At 35.9% G+C, this 27276-nt stretch overlaps 2 protein-coding genes across 2 annotated transcripts in view; one reads left to right on the top strand and one right to left on the bottom strand.

Moving 5' to 3' along the window:
• The window catches only part of LOC129801718 (rhodanese domain-containing protein CG4456), an 887636-nt gene that overhangs the window by 736736 nt on the left and 123624 nt on the right, over positions 1-27276 (top strand). The gene's annotated exons all lie outside the window — the stretch shown is intronic.
• The window catches only part of LOC129801663 (protein piccolo), a 101484-nt gene that overhangs the window by 7136 nt on the left and 67072 nt on the right, over positions 1-27276 (bottom strand). The window contains exons 3-8 of the mRNA XM_055846927.1: positions 18243-20255; positions 12782-13793; positions 8411-9152; positions 6555-8328; positions 3205-3373; positions 1674-3123 (exon numbers count right to left, since the gene is read on the bottom strand). Of these exons, the coding sequence (XP_055702902.1) occupies positions 1674-3123; positions 3205-3373; positions 6555-8328; positions 8411-9152; positions 12782-13793; positions 18243-20236 (7141 nt within the window). The 5' untranslated portion in view covers positions 20237-20255. The remainder of the gene's footprint in view (positions 1-1673; positions 3124-3204; positions 3374-6554; positions 8329-8410; positions 9153-12781; positions 13794-18242; positions 20256-27276) is intronic.

Genomic DNA, 27276 nt, shown 5'->3' with positions numbered 1-27276 from the left:
GCATAAAAAAAACGAAAGCCCTAAATTGACTAAATTTGAGTTTTTACTAACCAATAGATTTTTTTTTACCAAAATCGATTTTAACTATCAAATTTGTTTCTTTTTATGGATCCAGAAATCTTTTGAATTATAGAAAAAAAGTCATAAAAGTAAAATTCTCGTGACTTTCTTTCTCAAACTTTTGTATACTCTGTCTATACCAATCTTTCGCAATCTTAACCCTCTAACGGCTAAGACCGCCTCCAGACGGTCTTCACAAAAATCACATTTACAGCGACAATAAAGGTTTTATTTATTTAAAAGTGCTATAGTGTCCTCGGTAATAGTCTTATAAACACCTCTTGAAAGTTTGAACTCATTTTGACTCTTCGTTTTGTTGCTATTCCCAGTTTTGTGTGACAGGTCAGAGAAAAAGCAACAAAAAATATTTGTGCAAAAAAACTCATTTACAATTTCCATAAAAATACCGATTTAAAGTTATCTGACTAAAATAAATTTATTTTTTACTGAAAGATATGTTATTCTACTTTGTATATTTTATTTAAAAAAATTGAAAAAACTAAAAATATGAATTTTAGAAGCAACGAGTTTCAAAAAAAATTTATATTTTCTCACTTAGCGCCTAAACTAAAAAAGATAATGAAGAATGGATGGTTTTTTCGACTTTACTGGATCATAATTATCCTGCAAAACATTGTTTTAGAACTTTCTTTTCGCATATTAAAGAAAACACCGTTAGAGGGTTAATTCAATCCAATTTTGAGTGCGAAAAAATGTGATGGACATATGCATAATAGTTGAGCAAGAAATGTAGTGTGAATTTTGATTTCGTCAAATTTTCCTGATCTGAAAAGTGTGTTGGAGCCATAACTAATCAGTTATTTTTTTTATTGATCAAATTTAATAACATATTTCTGCAGCATTTCATGATTAAACGACTTTGGATACTGTAAATTATAACGGAGCAAATAAAAATAAGCCACGCCCCTTTTAAATCTAAAGATTGGAAAATTAAATATTAATCACTAATTTAATCAATTAAAAAAGCTTTCAGCTAGTTCTTTTAATATTACACGAAGAAAGAAGAATTGATGTATACTAGTCAATTAATAACCCATTCTTTATCATGGTATTATACATCATACGCAAATTGAGTGATTTTAGATTAATTATCCCAGGGCAATTGATATTCGAATTTCTGTTGGGAATGGATTTTTAGTTACTTTAGTCCTTCAATTACTTGGAAAAAATAGCCCGACAGAGATGGGAATACATTTCGTTGTTCTTTTCTCACTTCGCGTGAAGTCATGTAAAAATTTTGCTCAAAATGGCGGACGGAAAATTCGACATCCCGTCGAATTTGCTAAAATTGGTCTTCATCCTCTTTCCTAATTGGAATTCTAGTTGCCAATGTGTTTTCTTGGATAGTTATTCTATCTAAATCAATAGAGTTTGTATGGAAAAAAAATATTTTCTTTTTAAAAAATTCATCTTATTGATCTGTAGGAAATTAATCCCAAAATCAAAACATTCTATCTCAAGTATTTCTGGTACATTGACTGAATGGGTTAAATAAATAAATATCCAAACCAACTGGGCGGGGCGTAAAATTCCGGTTATTAATTATTAATATATTAATGTGTTTTTAATTTGGTTTATAAATTTTTACTTACCATAAATCTCCCAAGGTCCTGCAAACTTCCACGATCCCTTATCCGGCCCAGTATGCTGAACGTCATACAAGTGATTCTTCAGGAATAGTGTCATCCCATCATCTTCAGCGAGTGACAGTGGAGTCTGTCCAGCGTAAGTGGCCAATAGGGGATCAGCACCATAGGAAAGTAGCAATCTGGCCACTTCTATATTCCCATTCTCCACGGCATCATGCAATGGTCTGATTCCCGAAAGGGCTGTCTCAGAGTGATTAGCCCCATATTCCAGGAGCAATCGAGCAATCTCCAGATGTCCTCGGGAACAGGCTTCATGAAGTGGAGTATACCCGGCATTATCCTTCTGATCCGGATGCATTTCCATTCTGTCCAGACAGTAGGCAATGACATCCAAGTAATTTAACCTAGCCGCTTTATGCAAGACACTCTCTCCAACTCCTTTATTCAAAACCCATCCCTTAACTTCCCTACCAATATCCTGTTCATCTCGTTCTCTTAACTCCGTAACCGCAGCCTGACGTTTCTTCGCCAGAGCTGCCTGCTGACTCTCAGTCAGTGGTTTCTTCTTCTTGCGAATGTAGTCAAAACCAGAACTACCTTTCCTTCTAGCGCTCCGGGAACCCTTTTTCGTTCCCCGCCGTATGACATTGGTGAAGGAAATGGGAGTAAGTCCATCTCTCTCCGAATTGACACTTTGACTTTCCAAAACTGTATCCTGGGTTTCTGTATCCTCCCCAAAGTCCTTTTCTGTCTTAACGCAGCGATTGGTAGTATCTCTGACAAATCCCTCCTCAATTGCCATTCTATCAATTTGCTGAATGTACTCCTGGAATTTCTGATCAAAAGTTACAGGTTTTGGAAGTTCTTCAGATGGTTCCTGTTTTACTGTAACTTCTGATGTACTACTATCATCGACGCCCCCTCTAAAAGGCGGAGCTGAAGCTGGTCTGTCCTCACCACCAAATACCTGCCTAATAATCTCTTTATTCTTCATAATTCTATATTCTGTTCGTGTACGAGATTTCAAAACAGTTCCCGCAAAAGTCTTCCCATCACCACCAAAAATTAATTTATCATCCTCAACACCTGGTGTAGCTAAGAGTTGAGTGGCAGTGGGATTAGGAGCCTTAACACTCGTATTATCTTTAATTACTGCTTTAGCAGGGGCTTTTGGGGTCTTCCTGTGGGTAGTTTGCCGAGATTTCTGCGTAACTCTCTGATGCAGAAGGTCAATTATGGAAGACTTTGAGTCATCTTTTTGCCTATTATCACTCTCTTTCGGCTTACTACGCTCCTGTCGATAACTCTCTGATGCATCACTGGAATGAGGATCGAGATCTGGAAGGGAAGTGGAAATTCTATGCCACGATGGTCGTGCAATTGTTATGAGACTCGGAGGTATTTTGAGTGATCTCTTGAACTCATACAGCTGAAGTTCCCAACCCGGAGGATACTGCAAATATAGGATCCCGAAGTTAAATCTATCTCTAAAAAAAAAGAAACAGGGAGGGAAGTGATAAACAATGTTCCTTACCTTATTATCCCCATTATCTGTTTCAGTGGCCCCTTCAACGGCAGCTGATGCCTTAGCATTATTTTTCTTCCCGGGAGACGAATCATTTTTCCCACCTCCCGAGACCTTCCCGTTTTTTGGTGGCGTAGCTGGGATTGCCGGTTTTTGTTGGGGTTTTCTTGGCCTCAGTCTGTAAAAATTCCCCGTAAAGGAATTAATTTATAGAAAATGGCACCTGTGAAGGAGAGGTTTTAGCTAAGAAAGCGATATAAACCAAAGAGACACAAATACAGTTCAAAATTTTCACTCAAGTTTTCGGTTCAGACAATATTTTTATCCCAATTTACCAATATTAATTTCCATTCATAAAAATATTTTAATATTCCTAATATATGCTCTTGTAAAAACTTTTGTAAAAATATAGGGTAGAGTCAGCCCTTTTGGCCATGTAAGCACTTTTGGCCACCTAAAGTAAAATCACATTGTAAGACAATTATGAGTTTATTTAGAACAGGAAAATGGGTCTTATTTCGTGACCTCTAATCTAACGAATCAGAAAACCATATTTGATTTTGTATCGACTTGATTAATTCTAAGTTATTGAAAGAAATTCTCGACAAGGTAAACAATCACTAAAAAAAAACATGGGATTCTTAAGAAACTTGCTAATGTTAAGAGAAATTGTTTTACATTATTTCATATTTTTGATGAAAATATTTGATGTTATTCAGTGAAAGTCTATTTCTTAATTGACTAAATTTTATTGTGATATCATCCTTAATAAGATTTTCTAACAAATTAAATGAAAATCGAATGTGGCTAAAAGAGCTTACTTTTTTCGGCTGTGTAAGTACTTTTGGCCATTCATTTTTCCATACATTTTACACGTTGCGCACCTCGTGGATTTCAGTAAAAACGATCGTGACTTTAGACTGATTTTACATCAAATAGAAAATGTGCAAAAAGTCATTTAAAATACTCTAAATCACATAAAATTGGTGTTAAATAAGAATAGGACATGTGCTGTGTATTTGTGAAAGTTTTCGAAATCTATTTCTTCTGTTATTTTATTAAAATTCTATGGGAAACAAGTGGCCAAAAGTGCTTACACATAATGGCCAAAAGTGCTTACAAAGTGGCCAAAAGTACTGAAACATGCATAGTTGCACAAAATGCATTTTTCACTACAATACCCAAAAAATTTTGGGAATTCTCTTGGATTATTATGAAGGAACGGCTTTAAGGTATCTTTGTACAAAATTTCATTTTATTTAAATAAAGATTATAAAAATTACAAGCACATGAAACCTTAAAGTGGCCAAAAGTACAGTAGAGTCTCGCTATAGTCCATATTTGGTTCCAGATTTGACACTTGGATCGCACTATAGTCCATGTTATTTTTTAAAATGTTTGTATTATCAAACAACTTTTAGTATTGAAATTTCTCGACGGCTTCCACTTTCTTTCCGATTGTGGTACTTGTCCTCGCTCTCTTCATTATGGATCACAATTATCACAACTACTTAATAAAGTTTGCCAGAAATATTAAAATGATTATGAAAACATTGCACGTCGCGTACTAAAAAACATAACCTAACTCAAAATCAGTGCTTTTAAATCAACGGTCGATAAATTGTGAACTATAGAGCGATGGCCTATAGCGAGACTCTACTGTAAAAATGTGAGGTGTGAGGTGTGTGTGAGTGTGAGGTTCAAAGTGTGAGGTTATGTTGGGTCTAACCTCAATGGAAAGATTATTTTGAAAAACAAAAAATTGAGTCTTGTTAATAAATTACAAAAAGCCAAATAGAATAATTCGGAATGCCAGACTAACATTCTTAACGCTTCAAAATTAAATCAGAAAAAACCCTAAAAGAAAAAAAACTAAAAAAAAAAAGTTTATAGGGTCGGAGGAACGTCTGTTCGACAGGGAACCCCTATTGACACTTTTGTCAAAATGTTGAAAATTATTTAATGTATCTAGTAAAATATAAGTAATATAACGTTTTTTCTGTAATACACCTTTTACTATAAACACAGATGTTAAAATTTCATATCCCAAATGGTACAGAGTAGGGTGTCAATAGGTGCTGACACGAGTTCTTAAAGTGTCAATAGACGTTCCTCTCACCCTAATCGTTATAATGTACCATTTTTTTGGTGATAGAAATGGGGATTTTACCAACCAAACTTTTCAGCATTTCAATTCAAAGTTAATAGATAATTTTCTGGGTTATAAATGACATTCTCTATTTTAATTAATATATTGAAATATTGTACGTTAGAATTTGATATTTATTTTATAAAAAAAATAATTTTAAAAAATTATAATGGAAAATTAATTGCAAATCAAATGCCAGACGGACAAATTCATGGAAATATAATATAATTGCGTGTATTTGAAGATTTTTAAAGGTTATTTAATTTGAAATTAGAATAGATTTTTGAGGGTTATGTTCCAGGTTCAGTGGCGAATACCACGGTGAAATGACTAGTCAACAATTAGTTAAGGATGGCCCCAGGATACCAAGAACAAAGACTGAGCTTCCAATCATTCAGAATCAATTTTTCGCTCTATTTTATTGTCAAGGATGTAGCCAAGATTTTAGTAAGGAAATTGATGAATAATGAATTCTATCTTAATATTTGTTCTTTTTGGAAGATTTTAACACTAAATACGTTAAATTTTGTATATGATTTGAGTTGAAATTGCTTTGTTGAAAATTCATTGTGAGCAATTGTTTACGAGAAATATGACAGAATTTCGTGTTTATTTCAGTTCTTATGCCCAACGCACAATAACTTTTGTTTAGTACACATGTTTTTGACATTTCAATAAGAGTGAATGAATTCTAGATCTAGTCATCTTGCTCATTCTCATGGGAAATTTTGAAAACATGTTTACAAACAAAAGTCATTGTGCGTTGGGCATAAGAACTGAAATAAACACGAAATTCTGTCATATTTCTCGTAAGCAATTGCTCACAATGAATTTTCAACAAAGCAATTTCAACTCAAATCATATACAAAATTTAACGTATTTAGTGTTAAAATCTTCCAAAAAGAACAAATATTTAGATAGAATTCATTATTCATCAAATATTGGAATAAAAATCCATCATTTTAATCAATTTATTTTTAGTGTCCAATTTTATCCTCAAAGTGTCCAAAATAAGAAACTTGACAAAATGATGAGCCTTTCCCCTATAATCTCTAAAATATGCAAAAAAAAAAAAACTAAAAATTCGTGAAAATTTGAGGAACAAAAAAATGACCGAAATTGCAAGCTTTCCGAAATTTGGTACAGCTGACGTATTTGTTTTTTTTTTCAGAATTTCCTTCAATAAAAAATAAGCATGAGATAAACTTACCTTTCACTGACGGTTTCAGCTTCACTCTCGGACTCCGAATGCTCAGAACTAGAAGATGATTGAAGCTTGGAGACACGACGGGTTTTCTTCTTGGCCTTTCCGGATCCACCTTTTCCATCCGGTTCACTGTCCGTATCCAAAATCTTCCTCTTGGTTTCGTCCACTTTCAATGGAGTAGCCTTGGTGGATGGTTTCTTCTTCTTGTCCACAACAACATTATGAACAATTTTATCATTTCTCAAGACTTTACTATTAGCCAGTCGTTGTTCCATCTCCTTTCGCTTCTTGGATCGTGTCATTGACATGGTGTCTTCAGTCCCACCTCCAGATCCGACGTCCTTTGAGCGGCGTGTAGTTTTAGTCCTGCTGGGAGGAGGAGCCTTTTCGACCTTCTCCTTTCCGCCGTCGGTGGACTTTGCCGCTGAGGAGTTTTTTGACTTTGACACTGACTTTTCCTCACTGTCACCCTCCTCACCGCTATCTGAGCTCCCCTCTGATGATGTAGACTTCCTGGTTGTACGCTTCTTAGTTGCTGAACGTGCTGAAGACTTTTTGTTTTTACCCTTCTTCCCAGTGTCCTCTTCTTCCTCCTCACTGCTACTCTCTGCAGTCTTTTTGGACTTCTTGGGTGTCTTTGATGGAGATTTACTGGAAGTTGTTTCCTCTTCATCAGATTTCTGTCCTTTTTTGACCTTTTTCTTCACAACTTCCGATTCCGATGAGGATTTCTCTACTTTCTTCTTTTTCTTCTTCTCCTCCTCCTCTTCTTCTTCTTCTTCATCATTTGACGAATCTTCAGATGATGTTTTAATACTTCGTGTTTTTGTTGTTGTTCTTCTCAGGGGTTTTCGTTTTCTCTTCTGCGAAGACTTGGAAGCTTCATCATCTTCTGACGTTGATGAATTTATCCTTGCTGCAAGTCTCTTTTCCTGCTTTTCACGGATATTCTTTGCCAATCTCTCAAAAATCTCTGATCTTTTCACCTCTTCACTTTGTTGCCGAAGCAAAAATAGTGGTTTATCCTCATCACTGCTACTTGTTTCAACCGGTTTAGTTTTTGGTGGAAGACTTAGACTCTCTGCAGCCTTCTGGATAGCTTCTTGTGGAACAATACTTTCAGGTGGAATAGTTACTTCCATTTCTTCAGTTTCCTTCTTAACTTCCAATTTAATTTCACCAACTTCAGATTTTCGACTTCTTCGTCTCTTCATTTTCTTCTTTCCTGTTTGCAATTGCTCAACAAAATCATTGCAGGCACTTCCAAAGTCTAAAAGATCAAATGCACTGGTTCCTTCGAGATCCGATGGTGGATCAATTGGTCCAATCACTGGAATAACTGGTTCTTCCTCAACTGAAGAAGCTGGTGCATCTTTTTCAGCAGAAACTACAGGAATAGGTGTAAAACCTTTGAGTTCTCCCTTTGTCCTAATTCTTGCTGCCAATATTGATGCTATATCCGTTTTATTGGATTCTTCTTCAGAAAATTCACCACTATTCTGTTTCTTCACCATCATCTTCTGTTTTCCCTCAATTGTTGTCTTGAGCTTTGATATGACATCCCTGTCAGCACCCATTTTTCCACCATTGGCTACCAACCTCTCATCCGAAGCCGTCCGAATGAGATTACCACCCGGGGAGGCAGCTGGAACTGCTGAAGGAGCAGGATCCGGTGGACGCTGATGATAGATCTGACCAGGTGGTGTATACTGATGATTCTGCTGCGGTGGAAGACTCGGATACCACTGACGTGCCGTAATAGTATTTGTGGTTCCTCCTGAAAGGAGAATTTTGCATTCTTAAATCAACTGACCCTTTTTCCCCTCGCCCAGACAATTAAAAACCGCCCAAACTCTCACCTGGATACACAGACACTGGTGCTGGCATTGGCCTGAAATCAGCCGGATGCTTCTCCATAGTCTCATAGGGATTGTGCGGAGGCTGTGCCGGTTGTGGTGGTGGTGGTGGTGGTGGTTGTGTCGGACTCTGTGGATACTGTGGAATCCTTTGATGTTCATATGGCATGGCAGCACGGAAATTCTGTTGAACAGAGTATCTAACAGCCGGAGATTCGGCTGTATAACTGCCCGGATGGACGTCTTTCTTGGGCGTCGGCGGATAGTAAACAGCTACCGAAGGTTCAATTGTCTTCTCGGCTTGTACACTTTTCATCTCCTTGGGAGCATAAGGATACTCTCCAGGACGATACTGGTATGGATTTTGCGGGGAAGGCCGAGGTATTGGATCCCGCGGTGGAAGGCTCGGCATCTGATGTGATGGTTGATGTGTCGTATGATGCAGAGCATTCGATGGGATTTGTGGAGGATGCGTTGGATGAGAGGAATGTGAAGGATGCGATGGATGCTGAGGATGTGAAGGATGTTGGGGATGTGACAGATGGGGTGGATGCTGAGGCTGAGGATGTTGTACATGTTGAACTGGATACTGCGATTGATGCTGTGGTGGTGTCTGAGGCGGATGCTGCTGAGGATGCATTTGTGATGTATGCTGAGGCGGATGCGGAGGATGCTGTGGTGGCGTTCCAGGATGAGGATAGTGATGGCTCTTGTAATAACCAGCATTATTCAGGTACGCATCCACCTACGAGGACATACTCAGTGAATAGTGACAAAAACTGATTTTCTATATACAACTGGAAACTTCGTAACCCCGAGAAAAAGATAGTACTTCACAACGTTGAAGTGAAGATAATTCACTGTTCTTAAGATAATAATAATAAGCCAGTGATAAGCCTAGATCAGCTTATAGAGGTGTGATTCCCTCATTGCAAATTTGGATTGTGGAAAACCCCAACGATATTTATATACATTAATAATGCAAATTTCGTTTAATAATTCTTAAAGTGTACGAAACTATCGTTATTAAATGAGGAAAAAATAAAAGTGTCTGAGAAATTTTTAACACTAGACCTACCGAGATTTTTATAGGAGAAGATTTTGCAGGTTCGTATTAAAAAAGGAGTTCAAGATTTAAGATTTTTTACTGAATGCCCCACACACACCGAATCAATTATATCACTATATCAAAAAAATCTCTTACTTATTGGTTTCATAATTCTGCTTCACAAAATTCCTGTAAGTCCTTGGATTTTCCTCCACAGGAAAATGAAAATCAAGTAGCATTTTTTACGAATGTGTCCGGTTTAACTCTGCTTCGTACCATTTTTTCCAACCTCTGTAGGCCTCATTTTCCCCAGAAACAGTACACCGGACACAAAAATTTGGGCATCACTACTTAGATGGAACTTTCATCTACTTGTTTTCACCATTTTAGGTGTGATTCTTTCATAATCACATTTAGGAGGTATCACGCATTAAAAAATCAATTTTAAGCTATTTTTCTAACACATGTTTTTTGACACTCGGAAAACCATTTTTTCCGAGCTCGGTTAGGTGTGATTCTCTTATAATCACACCTATAGTAATCCTCGGATTTTCTCTGACACCTCCATATTTCGGATATAACTGATTTCGAAAATGACCAGCCACCAATTTAAAATGAAATGTGGGAAGCTCCACTTTAAAACAAGGAAAATTGTATGAAAAATACTCGAAATACATCGAAATGGCAATAAAAGAATCACATCTACCATAAACAGCCTAGTTTCATCTCTGCACAAATCAGAAAGCAGCAATCACACCTATTGTAATCCTCGTATTTTCTCTAATACTTCGAATCTGCCTTACAGAACATATTTTGAACATCAGTGATTCTTAGAATTACCAGTGATTAATTTAAAGTTAAATGAGGAAAACCCCGCTTGAAAACAAAGCAAATTGTATGAGAAAGGCATTGAATAAATGAGCAGTAAAAAGTTAAAATTGATCAGTAACAAAAAACTTTGAAACAGTGATATTTTCGTCCAAATCTTGGCAAAGGGAAAATAAAGGGCTTTACACTTTATATGGAACTATTTTAAATGTTAAATATATAAATTAGGTCAATTTTTGTAAAGATTTAAGGTTTTTACTGATCATAATTAGATATTTTACTGCTCATTTTTAATTTTTTACTGCCCATTTGGAACTTTTTACTGATCGTTTGTTTTTTGCCCATGAAAAATGCTTAAAACGCATCGTATGGACAATGAAAGAATCACACCTACCATAAGCAGATTTAGGCTTAATGTTCGATTTGACAGAAGCGAAACAAAATTAAACATCTGATGAAGTCTCACTTTGCTGTGGAAGTGCGTGTTTTTCTTCAAGATTTTCTTGAAAAATGTTGTAATATCACAATTTTCTTGTCAACTTGTTCAGTGGAATCTCTGGATGAGTCAAAATATCCAGAGCGGCATGCACAGTGTGACCCAAAACAGTCTGGAATTCTCAGAGTTGGTGGTCAATAATTTTGACTGATATTTTTACGAATCTGCAGAGGAGGCAATCTTTGTGAATTTTCCTCCGCCCACAAAAACGACCCCCTTCAAGCGAAAGATTTTCACGGTAAATATTAACCCTGATAAACCCTCTATAACTTGTAATGTTGTTTTTCTTCGAAAACACTCTTGAAGCGTGAAAAATGCATAAAATAATACACATCGGAATTACGATTTTAGACCCATTTTTTATTTTTGCTTCTAGAACCCAGGAAAAAAGGCCTAGGCTCCCAAGTTTGTCAGGAAATGTGAGATATGGGATTAGCTATTAGAATATATGACTATGGATGATATTCATTTAGTAACTTGCAAAAAAATCAACATTTACGAACCTGCGACGTTACGAAGGTGCAAAACCTTCCCCTGTACCTATTCCTACCGCGACCGGTCAATTTGACCGATACTGATAAATGTTGTCAGAGACAATATTATCACCTCCTTTCAGTCTTGGATGTTTTAGAGAGGCTCCTAGAGTCTATTTCATCCATTTACAGCAAAGACAACCAACCCCTCCTTCCTCCAGATGGTAAAAAATAGGACAGAAGGGTAGAATTTGTTCTGATCAGTTTTTTGACCAAAGTAATAGAGCCAGCCACTTGGAATGTTCTGGCAACCCCCCGAAAAGCTAATGTAAGGAATCTAAATACCATATGGATTTTCTTCTCATCCCACTCCTTCACCTCCAGAAACTGCTTTTTTGGAAATATCTCAAAAACTAATTCGATTCCTTTCATTTTTGGATATGTTTTAGAGGTAGTCAAGGCGGACATTTCGTCCTCAGACAAAAATATTCTCCGAAAATTCTTTCTTGCAGTTTTCAAGGTCAGTATTTTTAAACTATTTTAGTTGTTCTATAACATACTAAAACTGAATAAAAATGCTTTAGACTTATGCAAAATTTCTAGATCTCTCAAAATAAATTAAATAAATGAAAATTTTGTCCAAATCCATCGAAAAATCTAATCTCTTAAGCAAATTGACCACTGACTTTGAAAATACCCAGAAGGAATTTTCTGAGAATATTTTTGTCTGAGGACGAAATGTCCGCCTTGATTACCTCTAAAACATATCCAAAAATGAAAGGAATCGATGAATTAGTTTTTGAGATATTTCCAAAAGAGTAGTTTCTGGAGGTGAAGGAGTGGGATGAGAAGAAAATCCATATGGTATTTAGATTCCTTACATTAACTTTTCAGGGGGTTGTCAGAACATTCCAAGTGACTAGCTCTATTACTTTGGTCAAAAAATAAATCAGAAGAAATTCTTCCCTTCTGCCAGATTTTTTACCATCTGGGGAAGGAGGGGTTGGTTGTCTTTGCTGTATGATGAAATGGATGAAATGGACTCGAGCAGCCTCTCTAAAACATCCAAGACTGAAAGTAGGTGAAAGTATATAGTCTGTGATTACCTATTTCAAATTGGTCAAATTGACCGGTCGTGGGAGGTAGAGCACATGAAAAAAGTTTCTCGAAAAAGATAACAAAACAAAAAACAAATACTCAAAAATATATCACATGGACATATTAAGAAAAGTCATGCACTTAGGTAGTGGCAATCTTGAAATAAAAAAAAAATGTGCCTTTCGATAAATAATATTCTATCTATGTGAAAATTTTAATTTTAATGTTTGCAAATTATTTTAATGAGTATGAAGTTACGGCATATTTTTCTAAAAATAATATATTTTGCAAATTAAAATTTCTCACAGAGAAAAGTCCTTACAGCAGGAACTTCTTTACATAATAAATAAAATTTTGCAAGAACAGTGACTTATCTTGAATGTTTTTAGATCAAAGTTTGAATTGGCTATTTTTTCATGTCGAAAACTTACCTTTTGCTGGATTGGTGTCTCAAGTTTTGGTGACTTCTTAGGTGGAATCATCTCATAGGGATATCCCTCAGCCGCTGGTCGCTTCCTCTCCCCACTCACATCCTTTTCTGCTGTCACTTTGGGATAGTTGTACTGATAGGGCACAGGTTCCTGAGGTCTCATCACTTCTACGTGACTCTTAGGATAAGCCTGTTGCTGTGGTGGATATTCCGCCGGCGGAATTGGTTGTGGGTATTTCTGATATCCCACATGATTCTCATACCTTGCCACTGGAGTCCTAATTTCGGGTTGTGGTTTAGCTGGATACTGCTGATACTGCTGATACACTTCCTGTTTCACGGATTTTATCACGTTAGTGGCATTGGGTGGCTGTAGAACAGATTCTCTGGGATAGTAAATCGTTCTATCGGGCCTTGGGGAGGGATCTTTTGGCGGGAAAACTGCCCTCTTCGGATCATAGTACATCCCTGTTGGTGAATATTCAGTCCTCTGATTGCTGACCTGTTGCTGCATGGGATAGTATCGCCCAGATGGACTCCTCTGGTGCATCTCCCTCTCAGGTACTGCTACCCTCTTGGCCAGAATCTGCCCAGGATTTGGTGGTATTGGCTGGGGTCTAGTTTGTTCATAAGGTTGATAAACCGGACGATAGTCTACGGGATCTTGGGTGTGCTTTGAAAAGTTTGGCACATAGTTCACTTTTAGGGAATGCGATGGTTCTCGTTGTTTGCTAAATACACTGGATCCGATGGCATTGTCATCGCATCCCGTAGAATCTGCTTTCGTTTTTACAGTTTTCACACTCAAATCTAAGGGTGATTCTCTCTTAACTGGTGCTAGAACTGAATTTGTGGTAGCAGTTGCAGTTGGAGCTTTAGGCGATGCTTCCGTTTTCACTTTGGGCACCTGGGGAGGAGGCTCATAAGTGGCAGCAGAAGGTACCACTGGTGTATGCCTTTCAATAACGGAAGGATTCCTCTCATACACAGGTTCTTGGGAAGAAGGAGGGTATCTGTGGGATGAATTAAATATCAGAAGACGTTGTAATTAAAAGTGAGGTTTTGTTACTTAAACATAACCTCTAAATAATTATTTTAGAGAACAAAAATTCTTGTCCAATGTTGTATGATAGAACAAATCCTGAACAAGAACCATCCCAGAAATTGTCAAGTGGGTTGAATATAAAAAAAACAGTATAACGAGGTTTTTTATAGGTTATGTTCAACATAACCTCAAACTCTCATGTACATCTTTCAACAAATTAATAGTAAATTCAAAACCTTATGTTCAATTTTCTTTTGAAAATAAGCTCAAATGCTTAATACGCTTAATATGTTAAATTCAAAACAAAACTATATACCTTACACCGAATTTAACCTCGAAACATACATATTTACTGTTTTGTAGATAATAAATCTTGAATTTGAACAGGAAATTCTAGATATCGTAATTTTTATATGTTAGACCAAACTAACATCTAACAAACTGTTTTCAACTAAATAAATTTTCACGGTACAGTAGAGTCTCTCAAATCTGAATCTCTCAAATTCGAACGCCGTTTGGATTCAAAATGTCAATTGTGAGGTTATGCTAGAAAGTTCGTATTCTTGGTGAAGGAAAATCATATATGTGCTTCTTCCTGAATGTTTACATACATTATTATCGTATAAAATGAAAAGGAAGTATGTTACCACTAAAACTTGCGAGAAAGTACGATAATTTGATTCAAAGTACAATTTAATCTCACATAAATTTCATTAGTTTTGAAAAAATCGTTCGAATTTGGGAGGTGAGAAATGTCAGAAATACCCCCCGAGCGTTCGAATTTAGGAGACTCTACTGTAATTAACAAATTCGATCAAATATCGGAATATATTTTTTTTAAATTAATTTTCCTTATTTCTCTAAGCATTGAGAAAAGAGGACCCTAATGTTTTGAAGAAAACAAATAAATATAATAAAATCATTGTTTTTATAGCCCAAACAAAAAAAATAATTTAAATTTATTCCTGCTTTCTAATATTACTGGGCTTGATATTATAAATTTAAAGGTAGGGTAAGTGTGCCAAATTCCGGCCAGCTTGTAATTTCGGCCACTTTTTTTATTCCTCGAATTTCCATGAATTTTTAGTTTTTACATACTTTAGAGATTATACAATGCAAAAGAATAACAAAAATGTAGCTTCGACAAACGAGATGACGTGAAAAAGGCATTGGAAGAATTCCAGAAAAGCAAGGAACTATGAAAATGAAGGTGGCCGAAATAGGGCATCAAAGCTATGTCTACATTTTTATTCATTTTAGAATGTATTAAGAGTGAATTTAGAGAAAATAAAGACTACAAGGTTCTACAAGGTTCCAAGGAACACTCCTTATAAAAAAGTAACAAATAAATTCAAGTTGTATTAAAAATATTACATTTCAAACATAAGACTTTGGCGCTTGCATGCAACTATGCCGAAATTTGGTACACTTACCCTATACACAGAAGAAATATTTCGTAAAATTGTTCGTAAATGTTTGTGAATTCATACTTTACACTTTTAAAAAAGCTTATAAGTCGTATAACCCATTAAAAAGTTTGTACTTTTTCACAAATATTAATCGTAACATCATCCCTTGACGAGTATTTTTTGTTCTTTTACAAACTTTACGTACAAATGACAAAATTATACAAACATTTTTTTTTCTGTATATTTACGAAGATTTAGAAACACACTAAAAAGTTCGTAAAATTTGTTCTTTTTTCACAAACATTGCTCGTAACATCATCTATTGACTATCATTAATTTTCTTCTACAAATATTTGTTCGTACATTTTTGTTTATCTGAAAAAACTTTACGAACAAATGACAAAAAATTACAAGCATTTTTCAGTATATTTATGAACATTTACAAAAACTTCTCTGTAAAAGGACAAAAAATCTACCCGAAGTGATCATCTTACGAACAATGTTTGTGAAAAAAGTACAACATTTTACGAATTTTTTATGGGTTTCAAGATTTACGAGTACAGTAGAGTCTCTCAAATTCGAACGATTGGGGAGTATTTTTGACATTTCTCACCTCCCAAATTCGAACGATATTTTCAAAACTAACGGAATTTACGTGAGATTAAATTGCACTTTGAATCAAATGCCCAGAATTTCTCACAAATCTTCGTGGTGACGAACTTCCTTTCCATTTTATTCTCTCGTAATGTAAGTAAATATTCAGAAAACAGCACAGAAATATGATTTTCAATCATCCACAACACGAATTTTTTAACATAACCCAACAATTGACATTTTGAATCCAAACGGCGTTCGAATTTGAGAGATTCAGATTTGAGAGACTCTACTGTATTCCGGCAGTCTCCAGTAGAAATTCACAAACATTTGCGAATAATTTTACAAAATATTTTTTTTTCCTGTGTATAAATCCAAACTTAGGAAATTCTAATACCGGTTTCATACCCTAGGTTTAGCCATATGGCTTAACTTTTTTAACAGGTAAGATATTTTTGGGAAACTGCAGATAATTATAAGGTTATAAAGGCAAATGATCTATTAAACTTCACAAAACCACTAATAAATGGTTGTTATATAGTATTTCAAGACATTCGGAAACAGGGATAAACCTGCAGTCTGAAACGCATATAAAACAAAATAGATTCACGAAAGTTCACTCAACGAAATCAATTTTTAAGCAAATGTTAACACACACAGAAAAAAATATTTCGTGATTTTTTTCGTAAATGTTTGTGAATCCCTACTAGAGCTTACAAAATGCTCGTAAATCGTATATACACAAAAAGTTCTTAAAAGTTTGTACTTTTTTTTTACAAACATCGTAATATGATCACTTAACAAGCAACTTTTTGCACTTTACAAACATTTGTTCGTAAATGTTCGTAAACACACAAAAACGAGAAGGCAAAGCGTCCCAGGTTTGCGGAATGTTCGAACTCACGAGATAGAGCTCACCGTGAATTAGTTTTTTGCATGATCTTTTGGTATTACTGATCTACTAGAGATCAAATTGATTCATAAATCACAAAAGCATTTTAAATCAAAAAATCGATACTTAACCGGTTCATTACCGATGAACACCGATGCAGCCGGGTTCGAAATTGCAATACTTTTCCAAAAAATCCAGATTTAACCAAATGGGGTGAAAAATGAGCCTTCCAAAGTGCTTGACCTTTGACCTTCAATTTCAATTTTCCGGTCATAGGTATATTTGGGCGAAATGTTCGCCTGGACTAGCTCTAAAACATATCCAAAAATCATTGAAAAAACTTAGGCCAATTTTGAGAAAAACCGAAAAAAAACATATTTTTAGGGGAGGGGAGGGAAATGGGGGAAAACGTCTAGAGATATTGTTTTTTATTGGGGGTCATCGAAGACTGGAATTCGATATCTCTTACTGTTTAAACTCCAGAACAGAGAAAAGTTGAAAAAAGACGATTAACTGCTCTCTCTTTGAGTTCCAGCAGTAAAAGTACGCGTGAAATTCTGTCATTTGTTTGTAAAAAAAAAAAAATTACAACAAAATGTTTGCGAAAAACTACCAAATTTGACGAACTTGTTTTTGGGGGTTATACGATTTACGAGCATTTCGTATGTCCCCAGTGACGAAAAATTCTACAAAATGTTTTTTCAGTGCAGAAAAAAATATTTCGTAAATGTTTGTGAATTCCACTGGGGTTTGTATTTTTTTTCTTTTCACAAAAATTATTCGTAACATGACAAACATTTTTTTGTTATTTTATAAGCATTTGTTTGGTCATTTAAGTTTGTGTGGCAAAAAACTTTACGAACAAATGACAAAATGTTACGAACAAATTTTCTGGGTGTTTACAAACATTTATGAACAGATGTTTGTAAAAGTACAAAAAAAGGTTCGTTAAGTGATTATATTACGAACAATGGCTGTGAAAAAAAACTACAAACTTTTACGATTTTTTTAGTGGATTAGGGTAAGTGTGGTAAATTTCGGCATAGTTGCATGCAAGCGCCAAAGTCTCAAGTTTGAAATGCTATATTATTAATACAAATTGAATATTTTTATTACTTCTTCTTAAGAAGTGTTGTTTGGAACCTTGTAGACAGTTTATCGTCTTTATTTACTCTAAAATCATTTTTAATACATTTTAAAATAAATAAAAATGTAGACATAGCTTTTGTGCCCTATTTCGGCCACCTTCATTCTCATAGTTCCTTGCCCTTCGGGAATTCTTCCAATATCTTTTTCACGTCATCTCGTTTGTCGAAGCTACATTTTTCGTTATTCTTTTGCATTGTATAATCTCTAGAGTACGTGAAATATAAAAGTTCATGGAAATTCGAGGAATAAAAAAGGTGGCCGAAATTGCAAGCTGGCCGGAATTAGACACACTTACCCTAAGTCCTCATAAATGAACAATTTTACAAAAAAAAAAATTCTGTCTAGGTTTTGACAATCTTCTGCAAAATCTTACCTGTACGTTTTGGGAATGGTCTCCTTGGGTTGTGGCGGGTATCTGTAGGAAACACTCTGTTTGGAAGAATTGCCTGCATAGGGATTATATCCAGTTGGATCCTTGGGCATCGGCTGAGATTCTTTCATATGCCTGTAGTAAGCTGCTACATTAGTCTCTGAACTTGAATGCCTCATTTCATATACCATAGGCTCTCTGGCTTGACTTCTTCCCAGGGATTCACTTCTTGGAGATCCCCTCAATTGGATATCCTGATGAGACCTGCCCTCAGGCTTCGTTAGATCAACATAGTCAATTGGAGGTTTTTCTTTAGCTGCTGTTTTGGGTGCATAGTATGTACCCCCATTTGGCGGATAGTATGTATTTCCTTGAGGAGATGGGGAGGATTTGTAGGCCACAGGAGGAGCCGGTTGGAGAAAATTAGGACTGTGTGCTGAGCCATTGTGGGGCGATTGTGGTGTTCCAACTCTTCCTGGCCAATTTTGTGGTGGATTCATCGATCCACTCGGACTTGGTGGATGTTTAATAACCACAGGATTTCGGGCTGTTTGTGGTGGCATCATATTGTAGGCATTTCTTTGACCATACATATCCACTGGCATTTTTGGGGATTCATATCCCACCTGCTGATGTATCACAGATGCTTTAGGCTCATAGGATACCTTAGGAGTTGTTTGGGGTTTCACATCATACTTTTTGGCGCGCTCCAAGGGACTTCCATATCCCACAGGTGGCACAAATCTAGGAGGCAAATACTGATTTTTGCTCTGAGTATAACTCCTTATCGCTTCCTCATGCCTCGGAGCCTCATGGGCCGAATTAGAGGGCAAATACTGGGGTTTTTTGTGAATAATATGAGCTGTGGGTTCTTCAAGCTCACCTCCTCCTCCTCCTCCTCCTCCACCTCCTTCAGCAGCTTTTCCACTGTTGGATGTTTCTCCTTGGAATTTGTGTGATGTAAAATTTGGAGCACTGACATAGAGATTCCTATAACTCCCACTTGGTGAAGGTGCTGTACTGGCAGATTGTGGCTTGAGCTGCAAATCACTAATGTAATTGTACTTCCGACTGATTTCCTCAAAATTGCTTGGAGTGACATTTGTGGGTGGCTGTGGAACTGATTTTCCCTCAGATTGCACAACTTTGCTAAAATCTGGAGGTTTCATCCGCAAAGGACTCAAATCATTGGAAATCAAATGATTTTTAATGGTAGACACCACCTGACTTGGAGGAGGAGGAGGAGGAAGTGGTGGAGCAGGAGGTGGTGTTTGAGCTGGTTGATGCATTCTCTTACTAAAATCTGGATTTTTTACATACAAACTACTCCTTTTATTGATGTAGGTGCTCGGAAGATCTCCCTCATCTTTTGGAACTGGATCTGATGCCACCACAGATGGTGGTGGAGATTCTTCATCTTCCAAACTCTCTGGCTCAGAACTCTCAGATGTAGTAGTCTTCTTCTTGAGATTATCCAGGAGTTGTGGTCTCCTGGAACGTGGTGGTGGGAGATTCCCAACCGGAATTGGTGACTCTGATCCACGAAGGCTTGTGGTGGAATGCGGAAGACGATCCTCCCCATTATTTTCCACAGAATCCCCAGTTTCATTACCACCACCACCACCACCTCCTTTAAATTCTATTAAACTGGTTTCTGGACATTTAATCTCCTCCACTCTTAACTCTGGGCTTTTATCCAGAGGTCCTGGAAGCTCAGAAAGTTTCTCTGTGGATTGATTTTCTACCTCATCAACTTCATCTTTGGAAGTTTCTGGAGATAGTCTCTCAATTTTCTCATCTACAACATTATTTATCTCAGTTGGAGCTTCCTGGATTGCATCCTCTTTTGTCTCACTGACTTCTGCGCCAGACACCTCAGCGACGTCATTTTCAGCTTTAGCACCTTCAGCAGCCACAACTGGAATCTCTTCAGACTTCTGTGATGACGATTCTGTTATTTCTGGAAGTTTTTCATCCACTCTCTCGCCACCCTCCATTATTTTGGAGTCTTTAGACCTGAAACCAAAGAAAATAAAAAAAATATATTTTAGATTACAAATAGAAGTATATGTATTATTTATTTAATACTAAAAAAACTTAATTTATACCATTTATACTATTCCTAATATCCCTCCTCTCTACTGCAAAATTACTCAAACAACCTTTTCTTGCACTCTTTTAGTTAATGTACCATCTGTTTTTATAACATTCTGCACTCCAGTAGTACCATAGAGAGTGTCTTTTTTGTTCCCTCCGTCACCCATCGATTACCGAGGCAACAGAGGAAATATCATAAATTCTTGAAAAGACACGATGGGATTCTTATTTAATAGTTTTTCGTCTGTCTCACAGAGGGTGAGTCAAGCAAACAAAAGTTGAGAATGGATTATATACAAGGAATAAAACCCAGTGAAAAGCTTATTTTGACATTACGTTAGAACAACTTCTCAATGCGAAAGCCAATTTAAAATAAATGAAAAGTTCAGATTAAAATTTAATTTATTTGCAATAACACAAAATGTTTGTCAAGTGACTCGTCTAAATTAATTCTAATAAAAGTCGGAATTATTCAGTTTTAGTTATTCTAAAATCGTTTTTATGACTATAATTGCCCCTAGGGGGAAGTGGGGCACCTTTGAAATTGGGATATTTCTCCTATGTTTAAGTGGAACTTGAGCCGTATTATGATGTAATTTAGCTTCTCAATCTATTTGTGTATCTCTAAATTATAGGGTAAGTGTGCCAAATTCCGGCCAGCTTGCAATTTCGGCCACCTTTTTTGTTCCTCGAATATCCATGAACTTTTATATTTTGCGTACTCTAGAGATTATACAATGCAAAAGAATAACAAAAAATGTAGCTTCGACAAACGAGATGACGTGAAAAAGATATTGAAAGAATTTCCGAAGGGCAAGGAACTATGAGAATGAAGGTGGCCGAAATAGGGCACAAAAGCTATGTCTAGGGTAAAATGTATAATTTGGAATTAGTGTTACAAGTTGGACAATTCGCCGGTACAAGTTGGACATGGCTTTTTTCTTGATAAATACAGTACAAAATTTGTTTTGAAGCACAAGGAACCAAATTATAAAACTAAAGCATTAAAAATATGCAAATAAAAATGAAGTACTAAATTTATCAAGACAAAAAGCCCTGTCCAAATTGTACCATTGTCCAACTTCTACCACTGTCCAACTTGTACCACTTTACCCTATATTTTTATTCACTTTAAAATGTATTAAGAATGATTTTAGAGTAAATAAAGACAGTAAACTCTTTACAAGGTTCCCAGCAATACTCTTTCAGAAGAAAGAATAAAAAAAATCAATATGTATTTAAAATATTACATTTCAAACTTGAGACTTTGACGCTTGCATGCAACTATGCCGAAATTTGGCACACTTACACTATCACGACACGATAAGGCTCAATTTTATTTAAAAATAGGTGAAAAATCCCAATTTCAAAGGTGCCCCACTTTCAAAAGTGCCCCACTTTCCCCTACGTAAATTGAACATGGAATTATTCGTAAATGTTTGGGAATCCCAAAAAATTCATAAAAGTTTGTATACTGTTTTTTACAAACATTGTTCGTAACATGATCACTTAACGAGCAACTAAAAGAAATGGAGGGAATCTACAGAGAACATTAATTTTACTCACTCAAGCAGTAAAGCTTGGGCTTTGCTTCGAAAACTTGGTTCTGCCCCAGCACCAGAATCAGGGTCTACCCACAAAATCTCACCAAATGATGTTTCCAAACGACTCCAGGACATTTCAAAAGTGCATGTCGATAGGAAAATCACTAAAGATATAGTGGGAAGACTTAAACAGGTAAAGAAGAGTCTCAGTGGTAATCCAACTTTCTCAAGGGACTTTACCCTAGCGGAGCTGACTATTGCAATTAGGAAGATTAAACTTCGTAAGGCCGCGGGAGTTGACGAAATGTACCCAGAATTTATTCGAAACTTTGGAATCGGGACAAAAAAGTGGCTGCTGGTACACTTCAATAACGTCCTTAGGACAGGGGTATTACCCCGTGTTTTCAAGCACACTAAAGTTATTGCGATCTTAAAACCCGGGAAGGATGGTAGTGACGCCAGCCATTACCGCCCAATATCGCTACTTTCGGTGTGCTATAAACTATTCGAACGTCTTATTCTAGGGCGCATTGAGTCGACAATCGAATCTGTATTACCAACAGAGCAAGCGGGTTTCAGATCTGAGAGGAGTTGCTGTGAGCAGGTCTTGGCCCTGACAAGCCGAATAGAGGCAGCTTTCCAGCGAAAGAAAAAGGCCGCTGTAGCTTTCATTGACCTTTCTGCGGCTTACGACACAGTTTGGAGACATGGTCTCCTGTTAAAACTTGCTCAGACTGTTCCTTGCTTAAATATTGTCAACATTATTTCTGAGATGCTCTCCAATCGTTATTATACCGTCTATTTGGGGTCAGAGTACTGTCGTACTAGGTCTCTGAAAAATGGCTTACCACAAGGGTCGGTCTTGGCCCCGGTTTTGTTTGGTCTTTATACACATGACATCCCACAAATGAAATCAGAAATGTTTCAATACGCGGATGACATTGCACTTTTAACCGAAAATGCAAACCTCTCAGAGTGCGCAGAGACTCTAACAGACGATCTTTCCTATCTGGATGAGTACTTTCGGAAATGGAGACTTAGGCCAAACCCAACCAAGACGGAGGTATCCATTTTCCACCTCAATAACAGACTTGCAAAGTGTGAAATCGAAGTTGTATTCAGAGGAACACTTCTCCAAAATAATCCAACTCCGAAATACTTGGGAGTAACCCTTGATCGTACCCTCACATATGAGAAACACTTGCAGAGCCTATCGAGAAAGCTTGGTTCCAGAAACAATATAATAAGCAAAGTAGCTGGTTCGACATGGGGAGCAGACGCTGAAACACTACGACAAGCTTCGCTATCGCTAGTGTATTCAACAGCTGAATACTGCGCTCCTGTCTGGGCTGGTAGTCGACATTGCAAAAAAGTGGACACTCAGCTCAATTCCACCATGAGACACATCACGGGTACACTAAAACCGACTCAAACGCAGTGGCTACCAGTATTGGCTAATATTGCTCCACCTCATATTAGGCGTAACGAGGCTACACTAAGGGAGTGGTCTAAAACTCAGCTTGTTACAACGCCATTGCAAAACATTGTTAACAATGCGCCTAGTTTACGGCTGAAGTCCCGAAATCCTTTCTGGAATAGATCCGAAATGCTGAGGAATGGCAATTTTAGCTCCAAGCAGCAATGGAACAAGGAATGGGGAGATGGAAATTATAAAAACTCTCATCTAATTGACGATCCATCTAAACCTGTAGAGGGGCTTAATCTCTCAAGAAAGGACTGGGCAACTCTGAATAGAATTAGAACTGGATGCGCAAGGACCGCCGCAAATTTACACAAATGGGGCATCAAAGATGATCCCAAGTGTGATTGTGGTTGTCCTACGCAAACATTACAACACATTATAAATGAGTGCCCACGTCGCCGGTTTGATGGAGGATTAAACAGTTTAAATAATTTGACTGCTAAGGCTAGGCTTTGGCTTTCTAATCTTGACGTGCAACTTTAAAATGCGAAATTTGCAATATCCCTGTTTATTTATTTTGTTTTATTATTGTTATTTTTTTTTGTTTTTGGCTGTCAAAAAGAAAACCATACGAATATATATAACGAGCAACTTTTTGTTCTTTTGCAAACATTTTGTTCGTAAATGTTTGTGAACACACAAAAAATGATCGTAAAATTTTTATCATTTATTCGTAAAGTTTTGTTTGACAAACAAAAACGTACGAACAAATATTTGCAAAAGAGCAAAAAATGCTTGTCGAGTGATTATGTTACGAACAATGTTTGTGAAAAATTACAAACTTTAACGTATTTTTTAGTCCGTTACGAGCATTTCGTTAGTCCCCAGTATGAATTCACAAACACTTACAAACAATTTCACTAAATATTTTTTCCGGGTAAGCTTAATGTAAACTCGGATTAAAACCGGAAAAAAAAATTTAATTTCCCAACAAAGGGGTATTGCAATTCCGATTTTGACATTATTTATGAACTTAAAATGAAAGAAAAAGCAGTTTTTTTTTTAAATCAAAGAATAACTTGCAAAAAAACATTTTAAAAATGCATTGCATGCATGAGGATCATGACCTTAACACGGTAGTTGTCTCATCGAGAGAGGATGGCAGAAAGTATGACCATTCAACGTACAAGTCATATGTAGGAACAGGATAATTGATTTTTTAATATCCAAAGCTATTTGACGAAGCACGATCTCTTGCATATTCATCCTTTTAGAATTTACAATCGTAAAAATATGTGTTATCCCCTTCCCCGCATAATAACAAGGTTTGCTTGTGTCTCTTTTATTTTCTAGAATTCTTTAAATAAAGGAGAACAGCGTAGAATAGCTAAGAAATTAAATTTAGAAAAATTTGTGAAAAAATGTTTGAATCAGTCTGAGAAATGTGATAAATATGAACAATTAATAGGAAACGAGGTGTTTACTCTGAATAAACATTGATTTTTTTTCTCAACATTACTTCTAACACAAACTACATCATCTTATTCTCTAATTCTACTTTTGACTAATTATGTCCCAGTTTTCCCTACTCTTAATTTGTGATAAAAGATTGCCGCACAATACTACACTGAGAGAAAAACAGGGATGCGATTAAAATAACTTTAACACTTTTAGGGTGTAAAAATATATCAACATTTTTTAATATTAATTTTACATCTTTTTAAGGGTAAAATTAATATGAAAAAGGGTAACTTTAACCCCTAATACACCTAAAAAGCATAATATTTACACCGATTTCGGATCAATACTGCAGGGTAAAATAAACATTTCCGGAATGTTATTTTAACTTTTTCGGATTTCTCTCAGTCAGTGTAACAAATGTATGTTTAATAATAATTCTCTTCTATTTCGTTTAATTGATAAAATATACACAGAAAAAAAATTGTAAAATTGTTTGTAAGTATTTGTTAATTCCCACTGGGTCCGTACGAAATGCTCCTAAATCGTATAATCCACAAACAAGTTCGTAAAAGTTTGTACTTTTTTCATAAACGTTGTTCGTAAGATGATCATTTGACAAGCATTTTTTATACTTTTACAAACATTTCTTCGTATATTTTTTTGTCTTGGAAAAATGCACGAACAAATGACAAAATTTTACAAACATTTTTGTGTGTTTACAAACATTTACGAACAAATGTTTCTAAGTTTGAAAAATGCTCGTCAAGTGATCATGTTACGAACAATGTTTGTGAAAAAAGTACAAACTTTTACGAACTTGTTTGTGAATTATAGGATTTGGGGAGTTGGGGAGAAGCTAGTGCTAACATTCTAAAGTTGTGTTTTGCTCTAAAAAGTCATACAAAGCGATTTTTTTCTGACCCCCGATTTTTGACTTTGTCGTCCTTAACCCTTTAAGGACGAGAAGGTCAAAAATTGAGGGTCAGAAAAAATCGTTTTTTCTGACTTTTCAGAGCAAAACACAACTTTGTAAGACCGTAGGAAAAAAAATAATTTTTGTGTCACCGGTGACCCAATCGTCCTTAAAGGATTAAAGGGTCAATGTAGTTTTTTTTTTGGGTTATACGATTTACGAGCATTTCGTAAGTCCCCAGTACAAATATTTACAAACAATTTTACAATATATATTTTTTCTCTTTTTACTGTATTTTTTTCAATGTTTCTGAAGATACTTCATAATGCGAAGAAAATAAAATTAAATATAAATATTTAAGCGGCATAAAAATTAATTTAAAGATGAACGTTTCCTCTAGTGTTTTGTTAATATAATAATACTTATATGTAAATCAATCTTGATTTTTGTCAACAGAGATCCAACGATCTTAGATAAATATTTGGCATTTTGTAGGGAAGTCAAATAAGTCAAATTAAAGGTCATGTGCTCAAAGAATACTTACAAACTTCTAAAAAAAAATCTTTCAATCTTAAAATAAGACTGGACCCTATTTTTTTCTTTTTTCCTAATAACTTCCTCATATATTATAATTTCCTAAACGACTTTCATCAATTCAACTCTTAGCAATGTGTCTAATATTAGAAAGAGAACAAATTAGTTTTGAATTGCGAGTTAAATAGCGATATTTGTTCCCAAATAACATTTTATTGAGGAGACTATTGAAGTTTAATCGTGCGAAACCATTGCAATTTAAATCTTTTGGGAGACTTTGTTGAATTTTCCTATTGCTTTTGGCGCCTTTTTCACCGTCTCCAATTAAGTTGATTGGCGTAAATTTTAGGGGTTTCCCACTAAATTCTGCCAAATGTTTCAAATTTTAAACAAACTATAATAAAGAAAAATTATTTGTCTAGGGAGTTTCCCGTCACAACTAAAATCGCATCAACGGCATGGATTTTGCGTCGACGCGATGGGAGAGAAACTTGAGAGAAACAGTAGTCCTCCCCCATCAGTGGAAAAAACCCCATCAGCATCCGTCCACAGAATATGAATCTTCTTTGTATAATGAGATTCAGATTCAATTACTTCTGTGATTCTTCCTTTCACTCATTATTTACCGCCCAGAAGCATCAACAAATGGATGAAAAATGTCTGCAAAGTATCATTCAGATTTGTGGATGAATTAATTGATTGAATTATGTGATCCATGATGTAAATTAACATGTCTTTTTGAGATGCAAGTGTTGACGGGAAAACGTGGGTTGGTTTGGGAGCTTTTGGCGTATTATTTCAGACGGCTCACATCATTCTCAAGAAGCATAATTTTCATGTACACATGTACACATTTAATATATTGTAGACTCAGACATGATTCACAAAAATTGCGCCAGAAATATATAATACTTCTGTATGATTTATTTTAAATCACCTTCTTCTCCCACACGCGGTATTTTGCTTATTTGGTTATTTTAACTTTTTTTTCAATTGCTTATTCTCATCATATTTTTTGCGACCTTTTTTTCATGCTCATCTCCTAATATCGTTTTTCGAGGGCAT

Source organism: Phlebotomus papatasi, chromosome 2, assembly GCF_024763615.1.
Source record: "Phlebotomus papatasi isolate M1 chromosome 2, Ppap_2.1, whole genome shotgun sequence".
Lineage (NCBI taxonomy): Eukaryota > Metazoa > Arthropoda > Insecta > Diptera > Psychodidae > Phlebotomus > Phlebotomus papatasi.
The sequence above is the reverse complement of the archived record's forward strand: the minus strand, read 5'-3'. Positions and strand labels throughout refer to the sequence as shown.